This window comes from Agelaius phoeniceus, chromosome 5, assembly GCF_051311805.1.
Source record: "Agelaius phoeniceus isolate bAgePho1 chromosome 5, bAgePho1.hap1, whole genome shotgun sequence".
Lineage (NCBI taxonomy): Eukaryota > Metazoa > Chordata > Aves > Passeriformes > Icteridae > Agelaius > Agelaius phoeniceus.
This window is the reverse complement of record NC_135269.1, coordinates 11,076,549-11,090,520: the sequence shown is the minus strand read 5'-3', so window position 1 is coordinate 11,090,520 and position 13,972 is coordinate 11,076,549. Positions and strand designations below refer to the sequence as shown.

General features: G+C 42.6%; 1 protein-coding gene across 2 annotated transcripts in view; it reads left to right on the top strand.

Moving 5' to 3' along the window:
- The window catches only part of TMTC1 (transmembrane O-mannosyltransferase targeting cadherins 1), a 141,936-nt gene that overhangs the window by 43,515 nt on the left and 84,449 nt on the right, over positions 1 to 13,972 (top strand). For both annotated transcript variants that reach the window (XM_077178285.1, XM_054632236.2), the window contains exons 6-7: positions 11,052 to 11,133; positions 12,073 to 12,176. In XM_077178285.1, coding sequence (XP_077034400.1) covers positions 11,052 to 11,133; positions 12,073 to 12,176 — 186 coding nt within the window. The remainder of the gene's footprint in view (positions 1 to 11,051; positions 11,134 to 12,072; positions 12,177 to 13,972) is intronic.

Below are 13,972 nucleotides of genomic sequence, written 5' to 3'. Positions count from 1 at the left end.
GCCAGGGCAGAGTGGGGTCAGTTCAGAACTTTCCTGGGGAAATACAGAGTTATACCTGAGCATTTGCCTGCTGTGGTCAGTGGAGCTCAGAGGGGCCAGGGAGCTGTGTTGCTCTCTGGCCCCTCTCTTTATTTTGCTCATTTGTGTAAGGTATTCCTTAATCCATATTTGCAAATGGATGCAGTAACCTCCGTTCTCCCTCTGCGTTCTTCCTTCCTCCCCTTTCCCATCTCTACATTAAATGCTTGAGAATAAATTGGTAACTCTGCTTCATGGGGTACCTACAGCACTCAATGGCTGACCTTCAGAAGTTTTCCTTTTTTTTTCCCCCTTTCAATATGTTTGTAAGGAAGCCAAATAATTTAAACCAGCTGGAAGATCCCTGAACTGCTACAGTTCTATAATGTTCTATAATCATTTCCCTCCTAGCTTATAAAACTGGCTCTCTGTAGTTTACTGCCAGGCCCTTTCATTGCAGAGTGAAATAATAAAGGTCTCTGAGGACTGTGTGCTTCTCAACTCTCTGAGAGATCGATGGGATCAATTTGCCTCTGTGTGTTTCGATGTCTCTGTCCTAATTCTGGAGACAGCTGCTCTGCTGTGCTGTCAGGTGGCTGCTTGCAAAGGGAGGGGCTCCTGGATCTGCTCGGGGCTCTAAAACAAGATCATTAGGACTAAAAAACCCTCAACAACCAAAAATAAAAAGGGAGCAGGGCTTTGTTGCTCTGTAAGAGGTCCTGCTGAGTTGGGCAGAGGTGTTCTTTGTCCCTGAGGTGAGCATGGGGTAAAGCAGCACGGATGGTTTGGGCAAGAGTTTAAACTCATGCCGGCGATTTACAGTGATTTCTGTAATGTGAGTTTTACAGAGTTGCCTGAAGCACAATATGTTCATCAAGGCTTTGCCCTGTTTCACTCCATCCACCTTGTAAAATCTGTTTCTTTCTTTCTGGCCCTTGTGAGAAGTGCCCTTTTGTGTCTTCTCCATCACAGCCCTGAGCTATCAATTGGATAGGAAGCCAAACTGAAGCAGGCAAAATAGCTTTGCTCAAGTAGAGTGCACTTGGGTGAGCTGGTGCTTTCTGGAGTGAGCTCTGACAGGCAGCAGCCACTTAGGTAAACCCCACTCCACTGCTTCTCTGTTCCTCAGAAAACACTGCAGCAACCTCCTGCCCTGAGACATGTTTTGTAAAAGGGCTCTTTTTCCTGAGTATAAATAATACATATAGGTATAACCTGAAAGCTTTTTCAATGACTTACAAACACCAGTCTGTATTGACACTTCCCAAATTTTAATTATGTTTTAAAAATCTTACCTTTGTTTTTACTCCCCAGTTCAGCTTCCCATTATTTGTTTTTGTCTGGCTTGTAGGTATATTAGATCCTTTACTTGTCTAATTGCATTTTAACCACAGGAGTGTATGTGATTGGCACTTGGAATAAGTCTTTATTTCTCTAGGAATGCTTGTGGAATAGCAATTCTGATGGCTGCTTTATGGATGTTACATTTAATCAATAACTCAAAAACAGAAATAATAGCAGCTCTCTGTCTTTCTTGGTTGGCAATTTTATCCATGCTGGCTGGTACTTATCACTTAGTTATTCAAAAAAGGCTATTTTTTTTTGTGTTTAATGATAGGATCAAACATATGCAGCACAAATCTTAAAGGAGAGCAAGGAAAGAAAAAGAATCTCTTAGTTTCATGCAAATTCCTGTTTCCTGTGAGTAAATCAAACGGGAGTCTCTGGATTGGTTTTGTTGCAGCATTGGAAGGTAACAAGCCCTGAACAAAGTTCCCAGTGTGTTTTCCCTCTGTCCAGGTGGGTGATGTGCTTCTGGCAGGGGGTGCCTGGAGCAGAGGCTCTCAGCCAGGTGGGAAGGGAAGGTGTTCTTACTCACTGTCAGCTCCAGCCCATCCTGCCCAAGGCTGGGGGTGTGTTACAGGCTGTGGCAAAATCCCCAAGGCAGAAGCTGCTTGTATTTTTGGCCGAGTGCAATATTCCATAAACTTTCGTGAGAAACTCTGCAGGATCCTTCATGCTTGCCAGGCTTTTGAATTTCAGAATTTAAGCCCACTTCTGTGGAAATGGAGACTACAAAATTGTCTTGTTTTCTTGCTACTGCTTACTTTTTGGAAGTTGCCAATGCAGTTCAAAGTGACTGTATCTTAGTGACTTAAAGAAGACTGGAACGTTTGTGGTTTTATTTTTCTGGCAATAGATGAGACTGAATCCCAGTCAAAATAGGATAAAATGTAATTATTTTTTATAATTCTGCCAAGTTTCAGAATTATTTTTTTATTGATGTGCTTTTTGGCTTTTACCATTTATTATCTGTTTCGATGAGATATAAAGAATAGCTTTGCAGAGGAAATCCATTTAAAGTGAGCCACTAATCTTTACCGGCTATTGCAGATTTTAATTCTTATTTTTCACAGATGAACCCTGTCATAACTGAACCACAAATGTATGTGATGAAAGAACCAGTCCATTTTTAATTTGAAGAATTGAAGGATTTGTAGATGTTTGTACGGAAAAGCAACAGAGATAAAAGTTGTTGGAAGTACAGTGTTTGGTATTTCATGCCAACAGGAATAGCACAGGCACAATTTACTTACAGGGCTGCTGACAAAAGAAGTAATTGGCTGCCAATGTTTGAATTGTTTTCTTTCAGATTCTCTCTGTGTTGCAGTAAAACTTTGGCATCGAGTTGCATTTGATTGCAAGCATCAAAAAGTTTCTCTGAAGGGATATCAGCTCAGAAGAATGTTATTTTGATTCTCACTATATTGCTAACAGACTCGTGTCATTCGTGTTTAAAAAGAACAAGCTATTTTTGAGGATGTTAAAAATAGCAGACTTTTTCCTAAGAGAAAAGAGTGAGGAAGGTGGGAGTTTTTTTACCATTTATTTTGTATTTAGGGATGGCTTTGGCATATTTACGGATTGCTTTACTTAATCTGACAGAAGCAAAGGGACAGGGTAGAGAAAATGTCAGATTAGGAGTTTTCTGGAAAGGAAATACCTTCCTTCTGAAGTATTTAGTACTGACATGCAGCAAGCTGTGTTTAAAGTAGCTCAAGGATGGGAACAGTTTTTGGAAAAGGGACCAATCTCCCCATACACATTTGTTTTACTGTCCTGAAGGTCCACAGTCCTCCTCCCCCATCAGAGCAGTCTGATGACTGCTCCTCTTTTCATCCTGATATCTCAAAGTCAAGGATTCAAATTGTGAATGCCTGATTTCCCCCTCTCCTTGATTAAGTGCAAAATATGGACTTAAATTGCATTTTACATGTAGTTTCAGATTACAAGTAAATAATGTCAGAATTTAAAAAAGTCCAAACAAGTAGGTTTTGAAATAAAGCAATACTCTTAAGGCTACATTTCCCAGTGGTTCAAGTGATCTTTTCCCTGCATTTTTTTGCAAATTGTGCCCATATTTCCTTCTGAGACCAGACTTTTGCTTACCCCTTCTTCTTGATTTGCCAGAAATGCTCACAGCTAAAACATTATGTGCGTCTCCAAGCATTTCCAAAAGGTTTCTTTGGGGGATGACCCGACCCCAAATGATGACTTATAAAATATAATTCAGTTGAGCAAAGATATTTAAGAAAAAAACCCAACAATCCACAACTGAGCATTTGCCCTGATTGAGAGCAGCTTTGCCTGTAAACATTTTCTTTCTTCCCCTCCTTCTTCAAGTCAAACTCTGTACCAGTAAAATGTTTTAAATTCCTTAAAAAGTTGTTTCAGGTTTGGGATTGGAACCAGCTGACTCTTGCCTACCCCTTTGCTTCTAATCAGTGCCTATCCCATTTTTAGGGATGATGCCTGGAGTAGAAAGGAGATCACCAAACCAGTGACATTGATTTCTGTGCCCTTTGTGTATTTTTGTTGCTTTTCGGTTGTTTTTCTTTTTAAAGTTTGCTCATTGGCATCCTTGTCAAAGACAACAGCAAAAAAGTTATATCCTTAATTCCCTATTTGGACATATATAATGTAAAAGCTACCATGGTTCCTTCTGTAAATTAACAAATAGCTGGATCAGTGTGTGTTTAGTGACATGAAACCCTTTACAGAGAGCAATCAAAGCAAGGCAGCAGGATGCCACATCTTTTATGGCTTGTTTGTAAATTTTTACTGGGACACTTGATTCCCAGGGACACCTCAATAATTTACACTCATGATAACTGAGCCTTGTGCATGAGAGGAGGATAACCTCCTCCTTTCTTCCCATAAAAGCTGTCAGGTAAGAGAGTATTTTGTGATTAGAGAGTGTTTTAGATACCGTGCAGACCTCGTGCTCCCTGCCTGTGCCAGCAGCCCCTTTCCTAAGCCTGGGCGTGCAGAGTGAGAGTGGCCCATGGATGTGGTGCTGTGCTTGGGGCTGGCTGTGTTCCAGTGCTGCCAGACCTGCCCTGTGCACCCACAAAGGCAGCAGTCAGGCTCCTGGAGTCCCCTGTGGCTTTGGGTTCATCTGCTCCTGCCAGGCTGGTTCAGGGAAGGCACAGCTGCTTTTGTAAGTGGAGCAGGGATTTTCCTGCTTCCTGTGCTTCAGTGCAGCTCCTGAGAGCTCACTGGGGACACCAGGGAATGGAGCTCCAGTGGTAGCAGATTTTTTGGGTACTGCCACTGGATCTCTGACAGCAGCAAAGGTCTGAATATGGCCATATGTATTTTCCTGACTCATCTTTTTTCCCCTCTGTGGTGGTGTTTGCAGGGGTCCCAGGAGGAGGGAAGAGATGAGAATCTTGACTCCGTGTTTCAGAAGGCTGATTTATTATTTTATGATATATATTATATTAAAAGAAAATGATATATTAAAATTATACGAAAAGAATAGAAGAAAGGATTTCATCAGAAGGCTAGCAAGGAATAGAAAGGAATGGAATGATAATAAAATCTTGTGACTGACCAGAGAGTCTGAGACAGCTGGACTGTGATTGGCCATTAATTAGAAACAACCACATGATGCCAATCACAGATCCACCTGTTGCATTCCACAGCAGCAGAGAATAATTGTTTACATTTTGTTCCTGAGGCCTCTCAGCTTCTCAGGAGAAGAAAATCCTAAGGAAAGGATTTTTCATAAAATGTGTCTGTGACACCCCTCCATTTGTGCCTGCCTTTCTTTCTTCTCCTTTTATCCCCTCTCTTCCTTGTAACACATACTCACAGAGCCTCTTCTTCAGACACCTTTTCAGCCCTCTGCAGTCCAAGCAAATGGTCTCCAGGCTGGATACAGGCATTGCAGGAGAGAGTCTCCTACCTCAATGGCAGGAGCAATGCAAGGAGAGTCTGATGCTGTTCCTTCTAGATGGTGTTTGGTAGGGCTGGGGAATTGCTGCAGGTCTCTAGTGAGCATTGTAAATAGAGATCTTTTCCCATGGCTTGTCACGTGCCCAGAAACAGTCAGTTGTCACTGAAATCAAAACCAGCAGCACCTCTGCAGTCCCTCTACTGAGCAACAAATCCCTGCTCCAAACTGGAACCACTGAGTTTTCCCAATAAAGTGGTTTCAGAACTTGGTCAACATAGGCAAATCTCTCCAGCTGTTTTTTTCAGGAAAAGCCAAACTGCTTTACCTGATACTTTTGAGGAAGAAAGCAGTTTCAGCTTAACATAAACTCTTGGAAGAGAAAAATTTCAGCCTGAATGAATAAAGCTTGTCAAAAACACAAGCAGCTGTAAATAGGGATTTGTAGCTCAATGTGGGGAACAGCCAAAGCTGCTATCAGTGCAGTTACTTGAAATATGTCTATAGGAGCCCTTCACTGGGCTAGGAGAGGGAAAAATGAGCCTGTGCCTCAGGTGTGTGTGGTGCAGGGGAAATAAAATGGCTGAAATCGATGGAAGCATGAAACTGCAGCCTTGGTGCTTTGGTTTCCTGAGATCTGGTGGATCTGGTGGCCATACTTTGATGAGGTCTTATTTTTCCTGTTAGCCCTCCTCCACTTTGTCTCCTCCTTGCATGGGTGGAATGTCTGGTATGAGGAGAAACCCTTTTTCATGTTCTCAGTCACATCTTTGATCTGTTAAGTGCATTTTGCTGCTTTCCTTTTTTCTCTTTCTATTCCCCATCCCTCACTGCGCCTCTCTCTCCTCCTCTCCCTGTTCCTCCCAGTTTTCTTCTCTACTTTCATCCCACACAGAATGAAGCATGTACTGCCTAAGAGAATAAGGAAAAGCTGTGAGTGGGATCAGCTTCTCTGCTGTGTATGCCCTGCCCTTGCCTTCCCCAAAAAGCCAATAAATGGCAAGAATTCCAAATACGGTCACAATTGGAAATGTACACAAAGAATACATTACATTATCAGTGAAAATGCGTTAAAACAGTTGTGACTTTCATAAAACCTCTCCATGGCTCCCAAAAGAGTCAGTAAAACTGCTGCTGTTTGTGTGTGTTTCTGCATCTAGGTCTGCGTGGGCAGTGGTAGCTGGGGTTTGAGGCTCTCCAGGGAGATAAGGAGCAAGGATGCCACACACATGCTGTGGGCAAGGTCAACACTACCCATAAAGAAGGAAGCACGAGGGCTTTTTTTCTCCCTTGCAAAACCTGCAGCTATGACTGGTATTTTATTTCCCTGAATTGACAAGTACTTTAAGCAAGTTAAATATCCAGACGTGGTAGAATAAATTGATTTTTTTTCCATTCAGTTCTTTTTACTCCATGATGGATTTTTTATTCTTGTTTTCTCCCTGGGATATCACATACACACACACTTTCTCTTCAAGGGCTGTCCTCAAGGAGGACTACAGGCTGAGCTAGGTGGAAAAGATGCTTCTCCAATAAAAGATGCAGCTGGACAGATGATAAGGAAGTCCTCTTTAAGTAGGAGAGGTAAGGTGGTCTCTGTAGACAGAATGTGGCTCCTGTAAAACTTGCTTATTCTCAGCAGGGGAGTCTGTCAAGCTGGTTTAGGGTTAGATGTGCATCTATGAATGACCTAAAGCTTTGACATGCACTTAAAATATCCCCTTCTAAGTTTAAAAATGTTCTTGATTATAGGTGTTTTACTGTTATCAAGAATTAGGAATAAGAGAACAGCCTTGCTTTTTTATTCATCCTTCCAATATCTTCCTGTAGTATTTGGGGTTTGAAACTGCTAGTTCAAAACTCTGGCTGTTGCTGGGAAGTGGATCTGTTTCCTAAGCAGAGTATAAATGAGAGCAATGATCCTCTCAGAATGAAGTGACCTGGCCAAAACAATCTCTTGATATACCAACACTTGTTCTGAGGCTTACTTATATTGGTCTTTTAGACATTCCTGATGGAGAGTCCATCACAGATCTTAATTGTTTATTCACTTCCCTTGAGAAAGCCTTGAAAAAGAGCACAGAGCAAGCTCACGTTTTGTGCCAGAGCTGAGTCAGCTGCAGTGTGGGATAAACCTGTTTCCAATAGTGGTCTGCAATAGCTCCCAGAACCATGGCAATGAACAGCAGCTGAGGAGCTGCCTCACACTGCTCTGTAAGCTCGAGGTGCCTGCAGTGGCACAGGCAAATTAAAATAGCTGCCTGCTTCTTAGAGAAGTTTGTTTTGATTAACCCAGCGTCCATCTGGTACCAGCAAAGTGTATGTTCCTATAAACTGCACCATATTGAATTTTACTGGGCCACCTACCCTGCTGTCTTCAATTATAAAGCCTCGGAGTGCCCTGGTGATGTAACTGATTCCAGGATGAGCTGTGCTTTTCAGGAAGCTGGGACTGCCAAATATCTGTCTTGGCCTCTGCTCGAACTGCGCGAGAGAAGTCCCTGCATTATTAAGCTTTTCTTGGATTTATTGTTTGTTGTGATTCTGGTTGTTTTGGGAAGTATTCCTGAAAGGCTTTTAAAAGAGAGCAAGTAGGCAATTACATGCTGGGTTGCTTTGTGGGAAAGCTGGCATGAAGTGGAAGCGGAACCTCTGCCCAAATGGGCTCTTCTTGCACTTGTTTAGCGAACCTGACGAGCTGGATGTTCTCCTCTAATTGTATAATTTTTTTTAGGAAGATCTGGAAGACCCACACCTTGAAATGTTCACATACTCAGGAGGCAGCATGTTGCTGTGTGGTGCTGCCATCAGCACACTTTCTCTAACTCTGTCCCACACCCACTCTCATGTGGGAGTGAATGCATGTGTGTGTGTGTGTTTTGGCATGTTTTTGGCACCACAACTGTGCTGGTTGGGGTGGAGCAGGTGATAGGGAGTGGTTCCTGTGAACAGAGGGATGTTTGGCAGCCTGGAGAGGTTGGCAAATGTGTGGAAATGTGACCAGTGAATGGCTTTTTTACAAGACAGCTGTTAAAAAGGGGTATAAAATGGTTTAACTGTTAAAATAGTAATTTCTTTGCTTCTCCTAGCTAAATAGAAAATTAAGAGCTTTGGCTGATCTTAAGGTTGTCTGAGCGAAGTTCAGTGTAACCTCAGATATGTTTGCAAGCTGAGATTTTACATGGAAAAAGCTGCTGCAATTTTACATGTAAAAAACTCCTGCATTTTCCATGCTGTGTGTCATGGACATTTAACAAACTTCCTCATCCATGTCCCGTTTGCAGTTCATTTGGTTTCATTACACAAAATGTGTATTGTCCTTCCACCTGCACCAGACTGAGATGTTTCACTGGCTACCTTCCCTGACACAAGTGGTAGCCCAGTAAGGTGCTCTGGGAAACCAGGTGGTTCTTCTAAAGCTTTGAGGCATTGAGTGTGACCTGTCCTTTATGCCACTCCTGCAGGTCAGTCTGGTGGGTGGAGAGCAGGCGTGCTGAGCATTGAACCACCTTATCTTTTGTGGTTTCCAGACAGACTTCAGGACAGCAGCTTTTTCAAAATGGAAAAGTTTCACTTTTTAATTGAACAACCTGACCACAGGTGGCTTCTCTGGAGGAGGGCAAACACACAGCCTGGAGATGATGGCCACCTCACAAGTTTTGGGTCACTGGTGTGAGGTGATGCTGCTTCTCAAGGACGAAGTTGCCAGACTTCTTGACACTGATAAAAGTGCTCCTCTGTCTGTAACTGAAGCCTTGGAGGAAGAGCTGAACTGTTCTAGTTGATCTTTTCCCAGAATAATTCTACCCAAAGCAAACATTTGTAATGGAAAATTCCTGCCTAAAGTGTTGCAGAGAGTTAAAAGTAAAAGCGAGCGAAAACAGGTTCTGGAAGAGTCAGGCAGTGTGATGAATAGAGGGCTCTCCTCTCTCCACACATAAAAATGTAAACAGAGTGCAACCAAACACTTCCTGCTGCAAATCACAAGGGGGTTGAGTTTCATAAAGGGTTCCAGTAGGGGACAAAGGCCTGGGGTTTGGTCCAAATGCTGTTAAAGTCAGTGAGAGGCTTTCCCTTTGGTTCTGGTGGGCTTTGGAGCCGCGCCATGGCGAGCACTTGAAGGCCAACCTGACCTTTCATGGGGAGACAAAGCTGAAGGCTTAGTTTCACCTCCCTTGTACTTGCTGCAGCCTGATTAAAATCAGTGGGAACTCCAGAAACTTTGCACTTTGAGGCGTTCAGCCCTTGTAGACTAGTCTGACATTTAAGTCAGGTTTGGTGCTTAAATGTCAACATTTCCACAGTAAGTAGACTCCAAAGACTGAAAGTTGTCTGGCTTGCTTTATGCTGTGTGGTTTAGTTCCTTAGTTTTAGGCATGGCACTTAGGGAAAGCTTTCTGAAGAGCAGTTCCTTTGTACAGAGCATCCAGATGTACTTCTTTCATCTTGGTAAATGCTGCCTCTGTTTCTTGCTGGATTTGCCCTGGTGCTTTTTTTCTGCAGTGTAATCTTTTCTTCATCTTGCCATGGTGACCAGGCTTGCAAACTTTCTGCTTTAGAAAATTTGAACAAAACCCCAGGTATTAAAGACTCTTGGCTGCATTAAGAAGTGCTTCAGTCTTGTTTTTTCAAAGACTTGAAGGGTGGAAGCAATCGGGTGATAGACTGTCTAAAGGAATTTGGAGAGGAAATAAGATGTGCTTTATATGCTCCATGTTCACAGGAGAAACATATGAGGATTTCATGCTTGGAAAGGTAGCTTGCTTGAAGGTGTTGCAATACAAACTGCAGTTTTTGTAAATCATTTAAATAGAGTATCCTGATACTGACTGTAAGTTATACAGAAGAACCTGCAAAAGTTTTCCTTCTGAATTTATTTTGTTGACTTGATATTTATATCTTCTTAAAATAAGTTGTCATTTTTTCAATAGTTTTTTTACCTACTATATGCTTAAAATATTCCTGTTGTCTCTTCTGTATTTCTTTTTGTTATTGCTTTATTACAATGATGGAGCATCTATAAGGTTCAATAGACACAGAATTATCATGAAATTAATGCCATGGATATGGCACTGTTTGTTATAGTAAGAAAGTTCCTTAGAATTTGGCAAGTGCTTCTACTCTATTAAAATAAATGCATAGTTTTGGCTCCAAATACAGTTTCATTTTACTCATTGAGAAACAGGAAGGGTTTTATGAACATTCCTACAACAGTATGCCATGTGTGTTTCTCTCTGTACAATTAATTATCATAGCACTTTGTCAGCAGGCTTGTGATGAAACTTAAGCGTGCAGAATGCACTCCCAAAAAATGCTTAAATCGGTTCTGCTAGATAGTTATTCTCCTCTCTAGAGACTGAGCAGAGAGCTGGGAACAAGGAGTTTTTGCATTTTAATCATAGTCTAACATTGAATTGCTCTGTTTGGGTGACCTTTTGAAAATATGTCTCTGTATAGTCTTCTGGGAGTCTAAAGACAGCAATCTCACTGAGACACACCTGGGATTTTTCTGAGGATCAAGGGATAATTGAAGATTTAAAAACAAACAACCAAAAACCAAACCAACAAACACACCAAAACCAGATTTTGATGGCAAAACTGCAATGTATTATAGTGTGGATTACTTGAACTAGTCTTAATATTTTACTTATGTAGAAGGACCTTTGAAGAGTAGGAGTGATGTCATTATTATTGTATTTAGGGTGGTTAAATCAATATACACATTTTTCTCCATTTGAAAAATGAGTTAGTGTTCCAAAGTACTTCAATAAACATTTGTTTCCTTGTATTTCAGCTACCTGACTGCAAATAACAACCAGAATTTCATGTATACTGCAAGGCCTTTTTTGAAGAGAGCTGCTTTGGTGATAAGCTACGTAAGTATGAATGGACTTGACCGTGTATTTGGTGAGAATAACAATGCATAGTGGTATCCCAAAAGACTCAGAAAGCTCACATGTTAGCTCTTAATACAAAGTTAGGCTTGGGAATTAGTCTAGAAAACTTCAGCTGCGCAGAAACAAGAATATTACCGTGTTTCCACTTCAAACCTTTTGATTTATAGTGGTTGCCCTTGTAACCATGTAATCATCTGCAGGTATTTCCTGCCCTAAATACACGGGGCTCTGTGGCACTGGGCTGCCCTGTCAGTGACATGCTGTTAATGCCACTGCAGGTAAGAGTTGTCAGGAAAACTGCTGCTTGATGTGCTGCACGCAGGACTCAACATGTTGCAGAGGAGAAAACAAGCTCTTCCATGGGAATGTTCCGGGTGTGCAGCTCCCTGTGCTGCTCCAGGAGCCAGATCCCCTTGCTTGTCCTTTGACAAGTGGTTACCAGAAAGGTAAAGGAGTGGCAGCTTCCAGAAATCCTTCTAGGAATTAGGATTGTGCAGCATGAGAAGCACTGATGGAGCTTATCCTTACACCTATGCCAGCATGGATAAATGATAAGAACTTTTAAGACATCTACCCATGATTTTCCCCTCTGCATTTAGATAGACGTCAGTAGCAAAATTCTGCAGTCTCCACTGCAGCAGAGCGACAGATTTGTCTTTGAGAGTGCTGCCCTTGTGGTGGGTACTGAGATGTGTGAGTTGCTGGCAGTAATGCAGACAGGAGGAGGGACACACCAAGTCACAGTGTGCTCTGTGCTGAGGGTTTGTCACCCTGTGTAAGGTGGCAAGCTTGAATTTTGCCTAAACTGCTGAGCTGACTGGCTTAGCACAGCATGGAGAGCTGTCACAACAAAACATTTGCTGGAGGCCTTAGCTCTCCTTAGTAGTGCATTGCTAACTGAGGTGTTCTTCTTTGAAGGTGATGCTCGTGCTGTATTTCCGCCTCTGGATAATGGGAGGTTCCATGCCAATGTTTTCAGAGCAGGACAATCCAGCCTCATTCTCACCATATTTACTGACAAGGTATGATGACAGCAGTCAAATAGAAGCTTTCAAAAGTGTGGTCTTGATGTTATGTTTTCCTACACTAAAATGGTTTGCAGATGACAATGAAAAAAACCTGTTGTGTTGCCTTAACTTAGTTCTTTGTATTTCTCTCTCTCTATTGGAATAGAAAGCAACCAAAACTATTTGAACCCTTAAGCACATTGTGGGTCCTGCAGGGTTGTATTACAGGTGCTTTCTTACTGAAAAATGTGTGCTTATTATTATGCAAAGCCCAGAGAATATAGTTTAGTTGCCTGAGCTTCAGTTGAAGTTTGTATAAAAAGGGGGTGACCATGCTTCTTGGTGTAATATCAGTGACTGAGCAGTGAATGTGGATGGGCCACGAGTGTTTGCTCTGTTTAGCTACTGAAGGACACTTTGGAGCTTTCTGGAGGAATTTCCTGATGTCTCAGATTAAAATGGGAGCAGTCTTCCTCTGTGTCAGTTCTGGCTTGCTGGCTCCTCATTCCAACAGTGAAATTGCAGTTTAGACTTAGGTTAAGACCAAGAAATCCTTATTCAACATCTGCTGTAGAATTGGGCTGGACCTCATTTGGGGAACCTTTATGATAACGTGGCAACAGCTCCTGTTACCATCAAGGCTAGAAGTGCTTCCAGGAAGCACATTGTTTTGTTTGGAAAGCTCTGACGTGTTTGTTTCTGGTGGAGTTATTAGTACCAGACTCAGTGCAGCACAGCATGAAGGATTTGCTGCTGTCCTTTTTTGATATGTTTATGCTGAGATGGGGGTCAGCAGGTCACAAATGAGCCTGGCCTAATTTCAGTTACCTCTTCTGTGCTGCACATGTTCTTTTGCATGTTTGTCTCTTTGCCTCTTGTAATGACAGGGGAGGGGTTTCTAAACCCAAAAGCTAAGTCACTCTCAGGGTATGAAACAGTGACTATTTTTACCACTGGCACTGTGGATTTTATTAACAGCCTTAGGAAAAACAAGTCAGAGTGCTGCTGGCTGAGGTCCTGCCTTGGCCCCAGCAGCAGCCCTGGCTTCACCTGCAGTCCAGCAACACCTACCCACTCCAAACCTAATTAAGGAAATCCATTCCAGTAAAAAGCAGTATTACTGTTCTGAAGGGATTCTAAAACCCTTTAATTATCCCAGCTCTTCCATTTCTGCTGAGCTTGATCTTAATCCTCATTTTAGCCAATTTACCCAGAAAGCTTTATCCTCCATTCAGGAAACCTGTCCCTTCAGCAGGTCTGAGTGTCAGTCCTGCAGGTGCTCTGAGACCCAGGGACCATCTCTGAACTGACAGCCCATGGTGCACCCTCTGACCCTTGTACTGGCAGCAAACCTTGTCCTTCCTCCTCTGTCAGACTCACACTGTAACTCTCATCTGAGATTTGCTGTGGTCGAAGCTGGAGCTCTTGCTGCCCAGCTGGCCTTGTGCCACTCATCCCAAGTGCAGGACTGGGATAACAGGTGGAGCTAGCAAGGTTCAAGTGACATAGGTGGGGTTTCCAGGAATGTCTAGGAAAACGGTTCTGCCCCTCTTCTCTGCTCTTCTGAGATCCCTCCTGGCACACTGCATCCAGCTCCAGGGTCCTTAGCACAGGAAATGCATGGAGATGTTGGAATGAGTCCAGGGGAGGACTGCAGGTGTGGTCACAGCTCTCTTCACAGAGAGCCGCAGGCACAACTTCCCCAGGATTTTTCCTGGGGAAGGCAGTGAGAAAGAAGAGAAAACAATTCTTATCTCTATTTGCTGCTCCTGTTGTTTGGCACATGTGGAATGTGTTATGGAGATTGTTTA